At 31.5% G+C, this 14851-nt stretch overlaps 2 protein-coding genes across 2 annotated transcripts; one reads left to right on the top strand and one right to left on the bottom strand.

The window, feature by feature from the left end:
- Positions 1 to 2602: 2602 nt before the first annotated feature.
- LOC126884790 (26S proteasome non-ATPase regulatory subunit 12) lies at positions 2603 to 12895 on the bottom strand. Its single transcript, XM_050651024.1, has 6 exons — positions 12764 to 12895; positions 12119 to 12521; positions 7777 to 8042; positions 6714 to 6910; positions 5772 to 5965; positions 2603 to 2994 (listed from the first exon to the last, which is right to left on the bottom strand). The coding sequence occupies exons 2-6, from the start codon at positions 12496 to 12498 to the stop codon at positions 2673 to 2675; spliced, it is 1359 nt and encodes a 452-aa protein (XP_050506981.1). The 5' UTR covers positions 12499 to 12521; positions 12764 to 12895; the 3' UTR covers positions 2603 to 2672.
- Positions 12896 to 13407: 512 nt separating this feature from the next.
- On the top strand, positions 13408 to 14341 carry LOC126884797 (39S ribosomal protein L12, mitochondrial). Its single transcript, XM_050651036.1, has 2 exons — positions 13408 to 13729; positions 13787 to 14341. Exons 1-2 carry the CDS (start codon positions 13671 to 13673, stop codon positions 14271 to 14273), a joined length of 546 nt encoding a protein of 181 aa, XP_050506993.1. The 5' UTR covers positions 13408 to 13670; the 3' UTR covers positions 14274 to 14341.
- Positions 14342 to 14851: the final 510 nt, after the last annotated feature.

Below are 14851 nucleotides of genomic sequence, written 5' to 3'. Positions count from 1 at the left end.
TTTTGGTAGATTTTTGATATTTTTTAAAAAATTCTAGTAGACAATATTTTTTAGTAGATTTTTGGTATATTTCAACATTTCCTTATGACAAAAATAAAATTTGCTTTTTAATAGTATTTACCCCATTTCTAAATTAATTTTTAGACATTTTGTTACAATTTCCCAATGTCATTACCGAAAATAAGATTCAGGGGTGGGATTCTGTGTACAATCGCTAACACCGCCGACCGCTTTCTATCAATGTCAATATATTTGAATTTTTAGTTTTAATTCAAATATTTTCTGGTTTTACTAAGTGTCACTTCAGCATCAACTAGCAAAACTAGAAAATAATTCAATTAAAGCTAAAAATTCAAATATTTTCACGACAATTGACATCGATAGAAAGCGTGTAGATATCTACGGTGCACGGAATCTAGCTCCAGGACGTAGATGATGAATATTAAACAGAAATGAAACTGGATTCTGGTGTAACAAACTTGTAGATTTCAAGTAGCAGTGCAATCAGTACCTATTTCAGGTGTTATTGAAGAGTTCTGGCATTCGGTGAGCCTGTTAGAAGCTAACGATGGAAAACTAAAATATCTAAATATTAAAATTATAATATAGGTATGTAACTTTGCAAAACAACAAATGTTGTGTTTGCGTGTTTCTAATGTAACATGCGAAATAATTGTTTGAAGAATATGATCCAGACATGCAGATGTTAAAATCAGTGGATGACAAAATATTATATACAAATATTAAATATAAAACTGATAAAAATTAATAATAGTTGGTCATTTTTTCCCCAGTTAAAATATAAAAAAGTTTGGTTTTTGTTTACAAACAGTCATATTAATTTCTAGTTAAACTCCCTCTGTGGCTCAGTGGTAAGAGCGCCTACCTTTGGATCGAAAGGACCGAATGGTCGTGAGTTCGAATCTCACCAGGGTAGAGAATTTTTCTTTTATTATAAATTAATAAATGAAAATAGTTTCTATCCTTGTGGGATCGGTACCCACCGGAGGGACCGCAGACGTTCGGATACAATTAGCGTCTCTGCAAAGACAATGACATCGACTTTGCAAAGTAACAAGACACTTACTAAACACACACACTACACATAACACTAGCTACCTAATTGGTAAAATCCACTGTACCATCACTATGCCAATGCCCATTAGTTGTCGAGGCATTAGCTAAATAAAAAAATTTCTAGTTAGTCAGCTGTTATTTTTATTATAGAAAGTTCTAAATTATATACAAATATATTAATAAAGTTTTATAGTATATTGTATTTTAGTTTTTGATAAGTAGATTTTAGTAAGCTAAACTTACAGTAGATTTTCTAAATAAAATGTGGCAACGCTGTGTTAGTGGCAGTTGGCAGTTTTGTTTTGTGCATTTGATAAACTTTATAAACTGAAATGGCGGATAATACGGATTTTTCAAAAAAGAAAACAGGATATTGCAGCTGTTGTATTGATTCATGTAAAAATACTGAATATAACAGTACTGGATGCATTTATTATATTCGGAAACATTGCGTACATGTCCTGCATCAACTAAATCCTTTCCTTTTTTGGTGTTGCTGATTGAAATTGGATATCATGGGAAATAAGACTTGAATCCAATATGTTTAATATCCATTTTGATAGAATTCAAACAAATTACAATTCATACAAATTACAAATTTTAATAAGCAAATCTGTAAGCACACAAAAATAAACAGAGGTAACATTTAAAATGTTAAATAATTCATTTAAACTTATTCTTTTTCTCAATGGTCTCTTGCGTAATCAGTCATCCAGTCGCACGAACTTATATATTAAATATTAAAATTATAATGAATAAAATAAAAAAACATAATTAATTTTACTATTAATTCTGTGTATTCATTTAGTAATCAGGTTACAATAATATTTCAGTTCATAATTTGTGTCTTTCTAGATAAGTATCTATTTTTCTCGTTTTGTATATTTCACATACATAAATTTTATCAGAAAAGTATAAGTTTCAAACCGCGAGATTGCGCTACCGTCGAAACTCACAGTCAATACGTAAAACAGCATTCGCTAATAATAGGCAACCAATTATTCAGCCGTGTACTACTGGTAAAAAGAATTTATTTTTGTAAATAATAATTTTAATCTCGAGTATGTAGTTAATAATTATATTTTTTACTAATTAAAATAACACAGGTCGTAGAAAAAGTATAGTATTCTACTCGCATGTAATGACTATTACTCACTCTGATGAATTACGACACTCATCTACGGCTCGTGTAGCAAACTTCATCATCGTGAGTAATAACCATCATCACAAGCTCGTTGAATAATACCTATACTATTTATACATGGTAAAGCAGTTTCGTCCAATGTAAAATTGTTTATAGGTCTTTAATCCATAATTTCAGCTTTAATATTGTGTTTTGTATGACTTCCTTTCCAAAATAATTCAAGTAGAGGTGTGCCACTGTTGGAGATAATGTCAAACCTGTAGATATACCGTTTAATTCCTTGTAAACATAGCAGGCTTTTTTATTTTCACGGTAGTTTGCAGACAAAATCTGTTTTATCAAGGAATTGCGAAAAACTATAGAATACATAAGACAAGTACGTCCTACAAAACATTTATTTGCAAATATATTTTATAAATAAAAAATGATTCTCAGACTGAAAACTCTTAAACTAAGCTGAAGTAGACTGAAGATGCTTGTGGACACATTCCTCCTTGTTGATGAGATGAGTGATTTTGTTGACGTGCTGCATCAGCTGAGTCAAATCGTGAGCCCAATCGTTCAAGACATCGCTGGGATCTTTGCTTTGTTGGAAATGGACCACTCCTGCTGGTCTATCGGTTTTAGCTTGAATCGTTTTGCTAACAACCATTTGAGACAGGAATTCCTCTGTTTCTCCGGGAGAAAGGTCTAGTAATTCTGAGATGCGGTTTATGGTAATGCGGGTGTAGTATTTGGCCATTACTCGGATGTTATGCTCAACCACTCGGGATCTGGAATTAAAAAATTTAATTTTTATTCATTTACTTTTAGTCCAGGAACCGAAGCTTTTCACCTCGCAATTTTTACAAAATGGATCGATTTGCTTTAAAATTTGAGAATAAGTAGTGGATAGTTTAAGGATCAAAATCTATATGATGCCGAAAGGCGCTTTTACCATGGGGGTGGTTGCCACCCCATCTCGGGGTTGAAATTTTTTATTATATTTTGACCGCAAAAGTTGATAAAAACATTCATTCTAAGCAAAAAATGTTCTATACATTTTTTTGATAAAGTTAATAGTTTTCGATTTATTCGCTATCGAAAGTGTTAGTTTTACATATATCGAAAAAATCAATGTTTTTCGATATACTCATTTACGATTCACTCAATTTTTGCAGTAGAAAAATTTTTTTCAGACCAACTTCTTGGGAATTGAATAACCTACAATTTCATATTTAAACATTTTTTCGTATCTCTGATGCTACTCTTTCTATTCTGAAGAAAATGGCATTTTTTACCAAACTACAAAAATTCGTTATTCGCTTTTAACTCCAGTTTTTTTAAAACTAATCATTTTAAGCCAGTCAAACTTCTAGAATCTATTAATAATACGTAAATAAAGAAGAATGAATAAGGACAATGACTAAAAACACCGCTAACTTACATACATTATTATGATTCCAATTGGATTTCTCTTTTTTTTTTTTCAAAAAAATATATTGATTTTTTACCTTAGAAAGTTCGGTAAAAAAGAATTTTGTAGGTTTTTACAAGATCTATAAGACTATTAACATTAAATATTTTTAAAATCCTCAGTTGCAAAAAGAGGTGACTTTGAAAGGGTTGGTAAAGGTGATTTTTGCATGTTATTACAAGTTTTAATTGTCAATAGCTCACTCAATTTTTGCTGTAGAAAAATTTTTTGCAAACCAGGTTCTTTGGAATTAAATAAGCTACAATTTGATATTCAAACATTTTTTCATATCTCTGATGGTAATCTTTCTATTCTGAAGTAAAGGCCATTTTTTCCAAACAAAAATTCATTATTCGCTTTTAACTCCATTTTTTTTAAACTAATCATTCTAAGCCGCTCAAACTTCTTCTAGAACCTATTAATAATACATAAATAAAGAAGACTAAATAAGGTCAATGACTAATTTTAATTAGGGTGCTGATTAGGAGGTTGCTTCCGATCACATTTCGCTGAAAAAAAAATAGGGACATTATTTTCATTATAAGTCACTTAATTTTTGAGCTAGAGACCTTTTTTAATTTCTGGAGATAGATATTTTTAAATACTTTAAATTAGTATGAACAAGTTATCCTCGAAAAATGCATAGTTTTCCGTATTTTGATTTTGAAACTTCAATATTTAGCATTTGACGAAGAAGCGCTAACATATAATAAAGTATAGCTCCATTACTATTGGTCTTAAATAAAATTAAAAAAACCCGTTTTGTTTATTTTTTTAAAAGGTACATTTTTGTTAAGTAAAGTTGTTTTGATAAAACGAAAACTTTTGGACTTATTAGCAGTAAACTTATTAAAAACATTGATTTTTTCGATATAAAACTAACACTTTCAATAGCGAATAAATCGAAAACTATTAATTTTATCAAAAAAATGTGAAGGTTTTTTGCTTAGACATTTGTGGTCAAAATATAATAAAAAATTTCCACTCCCGAGATGGGGTGGCAACCACCCCCATGGTAAAAGCGCCTTTCGGTATCATATAGATTTTGATCCTTAAACTATCCACTACTTATTGTAAAAATTGCGAGGTTTTCTCCTATTTTAAGTTTCATTACTTGGACTATTTAAAAAACTGTCCATTTTATGTAAATAATAAACCATTCAGAAATAGTTTCATAATATGTATAATGAAATATGCAAGGAATTGTACAATACAAATCAATAGAGGTTCAAAAATAGACTTTATCGATGGCTTAGTATGAAAAACTTGTATGTCATTTACAGGAGAGACAGAAAACTGAATTTCTGCAGACTTTAACCTAAAATATATGTGAAAAATTAATGTGTAACGATCTAAATGTGGTCAGAATCAAAAATATGTGAAGATAATTTTTTGTTTTTAGGTTAGAGTATGCAGAAATTCAGTTTTTTGTCTCTCCTGTAAAATTGTCTGTAAAATGACATACAAGGTTTTCATACTAAGCCATCGATATGTTCTGTTGGTGGTCAACGGAATCAATTAACTTAAATTAAAATAAGTGTAAAAACAACAACTTGTCAATAATATATTTATTTGCGTCAGTAAAATAGCGTGAATATTGCTCGAAAGAGGGTTTGTTATTCTTTGTGAGTGTGGTGGTGTGTCCGCGCCAGGTGGTTGCTGTGACTATACTGAAAAAACACATGTCTGTGGTTTTACGTTGAAGACTAATTTATCGACATAAAGAGGCTGATCCTTTATCTGATGTTTTAAAAGCTGAAAACATTTCTGTCAAGAAGCGTCCTCGAATGCATTCAAAAAGTAATTCATTGACATAAGGACTGATAAGGTTTACTAATTTATGGGAAATTTAGTTTGTTAAACTGAACACACCAAAAACATCTGGTTAGAGATACATTTCGTTTCGTAAAACTTAACGGGCTCTTCTTAGCATCTGGTTTGTATATTAAATGTGAATTTTATATGACCTATATTATTTCGTTTTGAGAAAAGAAAGTTAATATTTAAAATTAGCAATTAAAAAAAATAATAAATGAAGCGTGTCGCTATAGATATGTAAATATCCAATATTTTGTTTACACATTATTAACTTACTTTAAATCTGACCATCTTTTCTGGGCCTGATCGTTACCAGAAAAAACTGGAGTAGTCTTCAGCTGCTTTTCATACAGTTCACACAAGCCAGACCATTTGATCAATTCAGGAGTGGTGAAAAGTTTCAGAAGTTGCTTGTAAGTTGGAATTTCCTCCAATACTTTGTCAGCTAACACCCGGTGTGTCAAATCAACCTAAACATAAAACAAAAACTAAGTCTAGATATTCTAATACAATATTCGGGACTTTGGTTACATCGGTAAAAAAATGGGAACTTATTTCAATAATATCTCAACAAGTCAGTCCAAAATTCTATAAATATTTTTTTATTATGTACTCAACAATACATTACGATATATTAAAGATATAAGCGCATAAGACTTGTTCCGATGGTGGGTGTGTTGACGGAATCGATTAAAAATAAGTGTAAACAACGAACAGTAATATTTATTTTATTTTTTGTTTAAAAGGCGTGTTTATTCATCTCGTAAGAGGGTTGCTTATTGTTTGAGAGCAGCGAGGGTGCGTCTGAACTGCGTGCCTGTCGTGACGATACTGCAGAGACCACAACACTATTATCATGTTTGCGGTTTTACAATATGGCTAGAAAAGGCAATAAATTACTATATCTGGCGTTTTAAAAGCTCAGAACCTTTCTGTAGTTTTAAGAAACGTCTTCGAATGTATTTCCAAAGTGCGTTATTGACATAAGATCTGATAAGGTAATTAATTTATGGGGAATTCAGTTTGTTTAAACTGAACACACCAAAAACATATGGTTAGGGATATATTTCGATTCGTAAACTTAACGGTCCCTTCTTAGCATCTGGTTTGTATATTAAATGTGAATTTTATACGACCCATATTATTTCGTTTTGAGAAAAGTTATTAAAAAATAAAATTTGCAAAAATAGTAATTAAAGCGTGTCGCCACAGACTTACCTGCTCATTATCATGTTGAGCCAATATAATGTAAAGAACAACGGCTTGCGCTGCAGCTTGTCTTTCTTCGGCGTCTGCCATAATGCTTGGAGTATTAAGAACAGCCCTATAATGTTTACAAGTTGCCAAATATGAGCCCTCATGTTCATCCACCTCCATCATCAGTCTGTAATACTTTAATTTTAAATCTGAAGAGCCTGAAATAAAAATAAAAATAAAATAAACAAAGAATTTCATCCAAAAATAAGAATATCTGTCTATAATACTCAGTAGAAGAATGAATAAAGTCATAAAACTGTCTGTGAATGATATATGTATAACACACCAATATTGATCAACAGTGTTCACGTTAAAAATATTGATGTCCGGCTAATTAATAACACCATGAGAATGATCGCTGGAATAATCAAATCTACACCAACCCATTGGCTACCAGTGCTGAGCGACATTCCACCACCACATCTTCGCCGACTCAATCTGCTAACCAAAGAATATAACAAGATCCTTAGCAAGATGCAACCAAAAGTCGACTGCGCTCCAGAAAATCTCCAATACAAACCACAGAACCAACCACAGCCACCGGTTCAACAAGATCACCATATGGATCCATAAATGGTTGGAAGGTCATACAGTCATACCTTGCATCGCAGAGACACCTCCTGGATTTGACCTACCAAGTAAGACCTGGTGCACACTTAATCGCATCAGAACTCAACATGGTCGATGTATGTACATGTTGTCATGCAGCTGTGGCGAGGTCCAATCTATCAAGCACATAACAGAGGAGTGTCACCACAAGATTTCGCGTTTGTGACGATCAAGTAGATTAACTACATGAACAACCTCGACGTATGCCTATAAATTGGGCATGATCTAAATATTTTTATATCAAGCCAATAACGTTTATTATAATCTTTATTGTAACACTATAAATATGTCAAAATGCCATATGCTAAATAAAAATAAATAATATAACACACCTGAGTCCCTGTTTTTAAATAATAGCTAATCATACGAGAGAAAATAGAGAAAAAAATGTGCAAACATCAACAGACAATCTTACCATCTTCATCGAAGAATTTAGTATTGATCTTCTTGGAAATGATCTGAGTTCTAATGTAGTCCTGCTTGGCAACACACAACCTCATCTGCTCTAGTATTAATTCCACTTTCTCTCTTTTCTCCATAGATCCATATGTTTCCACCTGCAGTTCTTGAATAATGTCAGCGGCTTGTTGTATGTCACCATCATCTTCACGGATTTTAGCTAATTTGTGAGTCAGACGAGCCCTTTCAACTTCTACGTAAATTTTGCCTTCTGTAACTTGCCTAAAAAAATTTTAAAATTAAATAAATAAGATAGAGATAAAGTATATATACAGAGTGTACGAAAAGTGTGGAACCACCTAATTATCTCTTGAATGGATGGACCAAATTGTACAAAAACCGGGATTTGCCTGTTCTGCAATATAGAGATTTCAAATTTGATGCTTTCAATGTTACCCGATTTAGCATTTTTACATTAAGGTCTTAAATAAATAAAAATTCTCAGTGCCCAAATAGTTTTGAAGTAATTCAGTAAATATAAAATGCTATGACTTTTACAATAATTCATAAAACTAACAATAGCTGGACATTTATTGAAAAGTTATGTTAAATAAATAGGGAACTTGCACATTTTTTTTATTACATAATAATGTTCAGTTTTGTATAAAAATGAGATTTCCAAAATTTCACGCTTCAAAAACTCATAATAACTTATAAGTACAAATTTAAAGTCTTCTGTATTTTAAAATAGTTCAAACGACCCGTGACGACAGAGTTTAACTATGTGGTTCCGTTTATGGTTATATTTACGTATATTCTTCTTCTTCTTCTTTAGTTTATTAGCCTCCACCTACTTGGGTATTTGCCCAGCTCGTCGTCGCATAATAAAGGAAAAATATTTATATTCTAATGACATTTATTGTATGTCGTTGTAATAATATATACCAGTTTGTTGAGATTGGACTTTGATACATTTTTTGAAGGAAATGAAAGAAGGTTTACTATTGAAAATAAAACCATTTTGTAAAAGTACAAATTTTCTATGAATAGTTCAAACGATCAAAAACACTTTTAACGTCACATAACTGTATTTTTTACTGACGTTTATAATGTCTAATTTAAAATTATATATACAATTGGTGTAGAATGTAAACATACAACCCCGTGACGTCACGACGCGTTTTGGGGTGGCTGGTGTAAGTTGAATTTTTAGTCGTCTTTAGGGGCCAAACGAAAGACAAACAAAACTTTTTTATCTTTGATACAGGTTCTAAATTATGTTCTGTTGTGATTTATACCATTTTTTTCGAATTTAAAATTTTATACAAGTTCCCTATTGTATTAATAACGAAAGCTGACAGTTGTTTTATTGGTTTTAATAAAAAAGAGCGAATTACTGATTTAATGATAATGAGACGATAGAAAAAGATCTAATAGTGAAATAGCCAATTTGTTCAATGATACTTTCCCAAACCATTCTCCTATCAGACAACAGTACAAAAAATTGTAAAGCTTTTTGAGGTAACTGGACATGTAAAAGGTGACATTCAAAGAGGTAGACAAAAAAATGTTATAATTTACAACAAAACTTTAGATTTAATGCAGAGTTTCGTTAACCTTTAACTACATGCGCATCAAGTTATGACATAAGTGCACGCGTGGCATATTTTATACACCACAAGAGAATTAAATATTTTATACACCACTTAAAAACAGCGGTTTTGTTTATCTTTTTTTAAAAAATACACTTATTTGTTTGTTATAAAACTTTATTCGGCGTCAGCGAATGCTTGAATTTTCTTCTCAGTAAGTCAATTGGGATTTCTAAATGGAATCTGATCCCTTGAAATAGAATTACTAATAAAAAATTTTGAAAAATAGATTTATAAAACTAAACCAGCAAGTATGGCAGAACTAGACAAAAAATATGCAAAGGCATATTACTGTGTTTATATGAGATTGTCCACCGTTGATTGTAATGACAAATAAATAACCTAACCTAAAAATTTTTCGTTTCAATTGGAACTCCAGAAATTGTTTCATATCCTCCTTAACACCTTGGCGGTTACACACCCTTTTTAACACAATTTCAGCGGAAATCGAAACATCAATTATTTTGCTTCTTGTCTTCCAAACTGTTCTCCAGACAAATACTTAAAGCTATCCCTAACACGAAATCGAAACATCAATAATTTTGCTTCTTGTCTTCCAAATTGTTCTTCAGACAAATACTTAAAGCTATCCCTAACACGATATCGACAGATAATTAATAATGATAGCACACAAAAAGTATAAGATAACAAAATATGAATAATGCATAAATACAGTTCTTAGGATCTAAAGTCACATATCGTCGTCGTCACGGCAAAACTCACTAAGACCACTTTTGTCTAAATTAAGTTAAGTGTCTTGATCGATCCACAATATCAATTTTCACAGTCTGGCAAAAATAACGAAGTCCTAGAAAGAATCTAGGGATGGTTGCCTAAGTCACTGAATATATAACAATTTTCACAGTCTGGCAAAAATAACAAAGTCCTAGAAAGTATCTAGAGATGGTTGCCTAAGTCACTGAATATGCATAAGTCTAAAATTACCATTGTGTTGTCAGACAGAAGTCACTAAATGTTCCTCAGATCTATTGTTTTGGACTTTTGCCGCAATGACGACAATATATTTAGTCCGAATTATATCGAGGGGTTCGAGCGAAAACCCGATAAATACCAAAATTATGAAAACTGGTATTTTTATTTCTGCTGTAGTAAAAACACGTCTCCTACCACTGGTAAATGTTATTATTTGATATTTACATTTTGAAGCACAATAACTAATAAAAACCAAACATGGTAAAAACAGTTAACTCATATTTTTAAATAACACCAACCCAATATATCACTTTACTGATAAAAATACTTTGTTGTAAACATATTTATAATATGAGAATCCGGTAGAATCATTTATCTTTTTTTCCCTATTATTCTTCTTTTTCCCTATGTAAAGTTACTAATTTTATTAGAAATATTTCTAAGTTAAAAACTGAAAATTAATTTTATCAGAGATGAAGATTACAAAATTGTTTATTCTGACAAAATATGTTCATGCGAAAATCCGATAAAGAATTTTAGGTTATGATAGTTTATTAAATTTCAGCACACTTTTTTCCTGCGAAAACCCAATAAAAGATGGCGTAAATTGACAATTGCATATTACGAAAACAAAAAAGGGGTTAGAATGGGGCCCATATTTATAATGAAAAACAAACTCAGAGCTTCCAAGGCACCACATCAAATCAATTGTAGTAAATTTAAATTTAAGTGTACTGAAAAGTTGTCTGAAGACTATTGAATCTCTGTAGAAATTACTGGAGTCTAGTAGTAGTAGTCTAGTCTAGAAAATTTTTTATTTTGTACAATATAACTGTCAAACTAATTAGGACTAGACTGGTCCCTAAAACTTCCCAAAGAAAGTAACGAACATTTAGTAAGAAATGTTTCTTTCCACTAGCTTACCATGAATGAATTCCAGTATGTCAAAAGCTTTTTAAAAAATGCTGCGTATATTCTCAGATGATACAATAAATGTTGTAGCTAACTGTGATTCTACTGGATGATATTCTAAAGAAGACAATAGCGGAAAATGGTAACCAGTTAATAAAAATATCAGAAGATATTGGTTTGAATTAAAAAAAAACTTGTACTCTACGCCGTAAAAGGCTAAAACAAATTTCATCCCAAAAAGCAACCACAGACTTACCAACTCCGGGCAATTTACCAAAGTTTATAAAACTACCTTTCCAATAAGTGAAGCAAAGAAAACGGATTTGATAAAGATGTGTCAAGAAAATATTTTCCAGAAGAGGTGCATGCTTGAATAACAAATTTAAAAACTGTAAAATTATATTGTAGATCGAATTTCAGACATAATGATGTGAGAAGAATTGGAAGAAGACACATTTTACCTTTTAATTTTCTAAAAAGAATTATTTTTGTTGGAATAATATATAATTAACTTTTATTTTATAATTTAAAAAATTCAACATAAAAACCAATAAAGTCAAATGTTATACTTATTCAACGAGGTAAAACCCAATAAATATCACGTTTTATTTGTTTTGTAAATATGTTTTATAAATTAAACTTAAAATAAATTATTCTAACAGAATATTAAATTCTCTGCCATTTGGCTATAACAAATATTTGATAAAACTGCCTATGACGATTTTAAATCTTCTTCAAACTTCCTAAAATCTTTAACCGTGATTATCTCTTAACAATGGTTTTGTTAGTTATCGGGTTTTCGCTCGAACCCCTCGATATATGAAATAGCATTTAGTATACATAAATAATGTAGTTATTTACCTTAATGTGTCTATAAGTTTCACTTTAGTCTCCTTATCTGGAGTTTCATCCACATAGCTGCAGCATTCTTGAACCATCTTGGCTACAGCTTGCTTCAACTGTGACCTCCTTTTTGTCAACAAAACGATGTGTTCATTGAGTGCAGACCAATTCTTTGCATCCTTGCAAATTTGGCAAATGGCAACCAAGACTCGACCAGTGGATATCATGTCTGCCCCCGTTCTGGTCTGCTTCTCCAAAGCCAGCAATTGATCAAGGGCATCATGCAATTTACCTGATTTTGCTAGTTTTTGACACTCGGGGATTTTATCGTCGCAAGTGGCACTGTAATCCACTTCCATCTTCACTATTTTTCCAGAATCGGTAGCTATGTTCTCCATTGTTAGCCTAGTTATTGTTTATCCTAAAATAAGTATAAAGGATGAGTAAAAACAATAATTGTGTGTGAACTGGCAAGATACAAGGTAAAAGAAAAGGCTGAAAAGGCACTACAACTGTAATGAGAGGAGAGGAGATCCTTTAAAAAAGGTAATTTACTTGTGGCCATAGATCTTGCGGCTAACTTTGAGGTTATAATTTAAAATTAAAAGCAATGTGACATTTATGTTGTAAAACTTAAAATATAATAAATCTAAACTGTAGTACCTGACAAAAATAAGTATCCTTTATTTTATTTTTTGATATTCAAAAAATTACTAGTCATGAAAATATTTATCTGACTGGTCAGTTGACGTTTTAGTTTTGTGTGACAGTTGACAGTTGTCAATTTTCAATTGTCAAAATGTTTAAATAAAAGACAAAAAAATCAAGCAAAAACCATAGAGGTATATATTAACATAGAGGGAGCCTACCTTCCGCGCTTCCTGACGACAAGATCTCATGGACTGGTTTGCTGCATCTCTTTCTAACACATTGTATCGAAAATCTATGATGACATTCAGTGTGAATATAGGCACGGAAGAGGAGGACCACTGTAGCTGCTTTACTATGCGTAAGAGTGAAAGAGCACTAATCCAAATAAAAAAGATGGTGTCGTCACTTCGCTCTGAATGACACTCTCTCTATGCTAATATATAACTCTATGGCGAAAACATGTCTTTAATAATTTGAAATTTAAGTATGTGTTTAAATAATTTTAATTATTTTTGTACATGTTTTAAATGAGTTAGTTTTCTCTTATTAATTATATTTACAAATTGAATTTCTAGACATTTAAAGAAATTCAAACAAGAAACCTTCAAGCCAATGAAGTTGAAGTTTAGACGTCACCCACTAGATGTCAACAGTGCGCAAACTAATAAATTCAAAATCAAATAAATTCAATTAATTTTCTAAAATTTCATTCTTATATAACATTATCCACTATATTTAATTCTTATTTTCTGAAAATATCTATTAAAAATAAAACTTTAAAATTTCTTCATTCTAGTCATTCTATCAATTTCATACACAAAAAAGAAGAATGTCAAGAAAATTGTAGGTTAGTTAATATTTTAAGGTTATATTGAAGGGGAACTAAAAGTACAAATTGATAGAATTTAATATTATCAAAATGCAGAGTGTAAGATTGATACTTCGCCCATTGCAAGGATACAGACGAATTTCAAATTGGTATGTTATTCAACCTTGTATTATTTTAGATATACGTACTAACTTTTTTTGTTACAGTGCTGCATTGTGCCAGTCCGTAGAGGCCCAGACGAATCCCGTAGAAAAAATCCAAATTCCACCCCCTAGTAATGTCGAACAACCAGTATCACCTAAAATAGATAAACTAGCCACAGAAATTTCCAAACTTAACTTAATTGAAGTCTCGGAACTAAGTTCTGTCTTGAAGAAGAGGCTCAATTTAGCTGACGCTCCCGTCTTCCCAGCGGGAGGCTTCGCCCCAGTTGCTGCACCTGCAGAAGAAGAGGATGCCGCCCCTAAAAAAGAAAAATCCGTGTTCACAGTGAAATTGATGAAATTTGAAGAAAAACAGAAAGTAGCGTTAATCAAAGAGATTAAGGCGTTAGTAGAAGGCATGAATTTGGTACAAGCGAAAAAGTTTGTTGAAGGTGCGCCTGCTGTAGTCAAAGCTGATGTTCCCAAGGATGAGGCTGAAAAATTAAAAGCAGCCATAGAAAAAGTTGGTGGTGTTGTAGTACTTGATTAGATTAGTTGTATAGGTTAGTTGTGCAGTTTTATAATAAAATAATAAATGTTAAGGTACTGTTTGTTTAATTGTTATTTTATTACTTCTTTATCAGCTTTTTCTCTTTATAAGTTTGGCATTTTCGTCCTCCACAGCATTCTATTCTCAGTCACCTTCTCTGAGGTCTGTATCTATTATTTCCTACGTAAGTTTTCCATCTCATAACAGTCCGATACTCTTTTCGGCCACCTGTGCTCTGGCATTCTTTGTCCATGTTCGTACCACTGTAGAGCTCCAGCTTTTTTGTAATTGAACTTTCCACTTCCATTCGCTTCCATATTTCCTTTGTTCTTATTCTCTCCTCTCTGGTGATTTGGAGACATCTTCTTATAAAGTAAAATTCAACTGGTTGTATTTAATTTCGTATTGTTGTTGTCATTGGCCATATTTCAACTCCAAATAGGGTAATATGCAACTAGGGCTTACAATACTGGGATCCCGGACGATTTTTGTCTGGTATTAAAAACCGGTATTTATCTTAAAATACCGGTATTTTAGTATTAAAATTAGTTGATAAAAATTGAATTTATGCACAATAC

The sequence above is a fragment of the Diabrotica virgifera genome, chromosome 5 (genome assembly GCF_917563875.1).
Source record: "Diabrotica virgifera virgifera chromosome 5, PGI_DIABVI_V3a".
NCBI classification, from domain to species: Eukaryota; Metazoa; Arthropoda; class Insecta; order Coleoptera; family Chrysomelidae; genus Diabrotica; species Diabrotica virgifera.
This window is presented reverse-complemented; position numbering and strand designations above follow the sequence as displayed.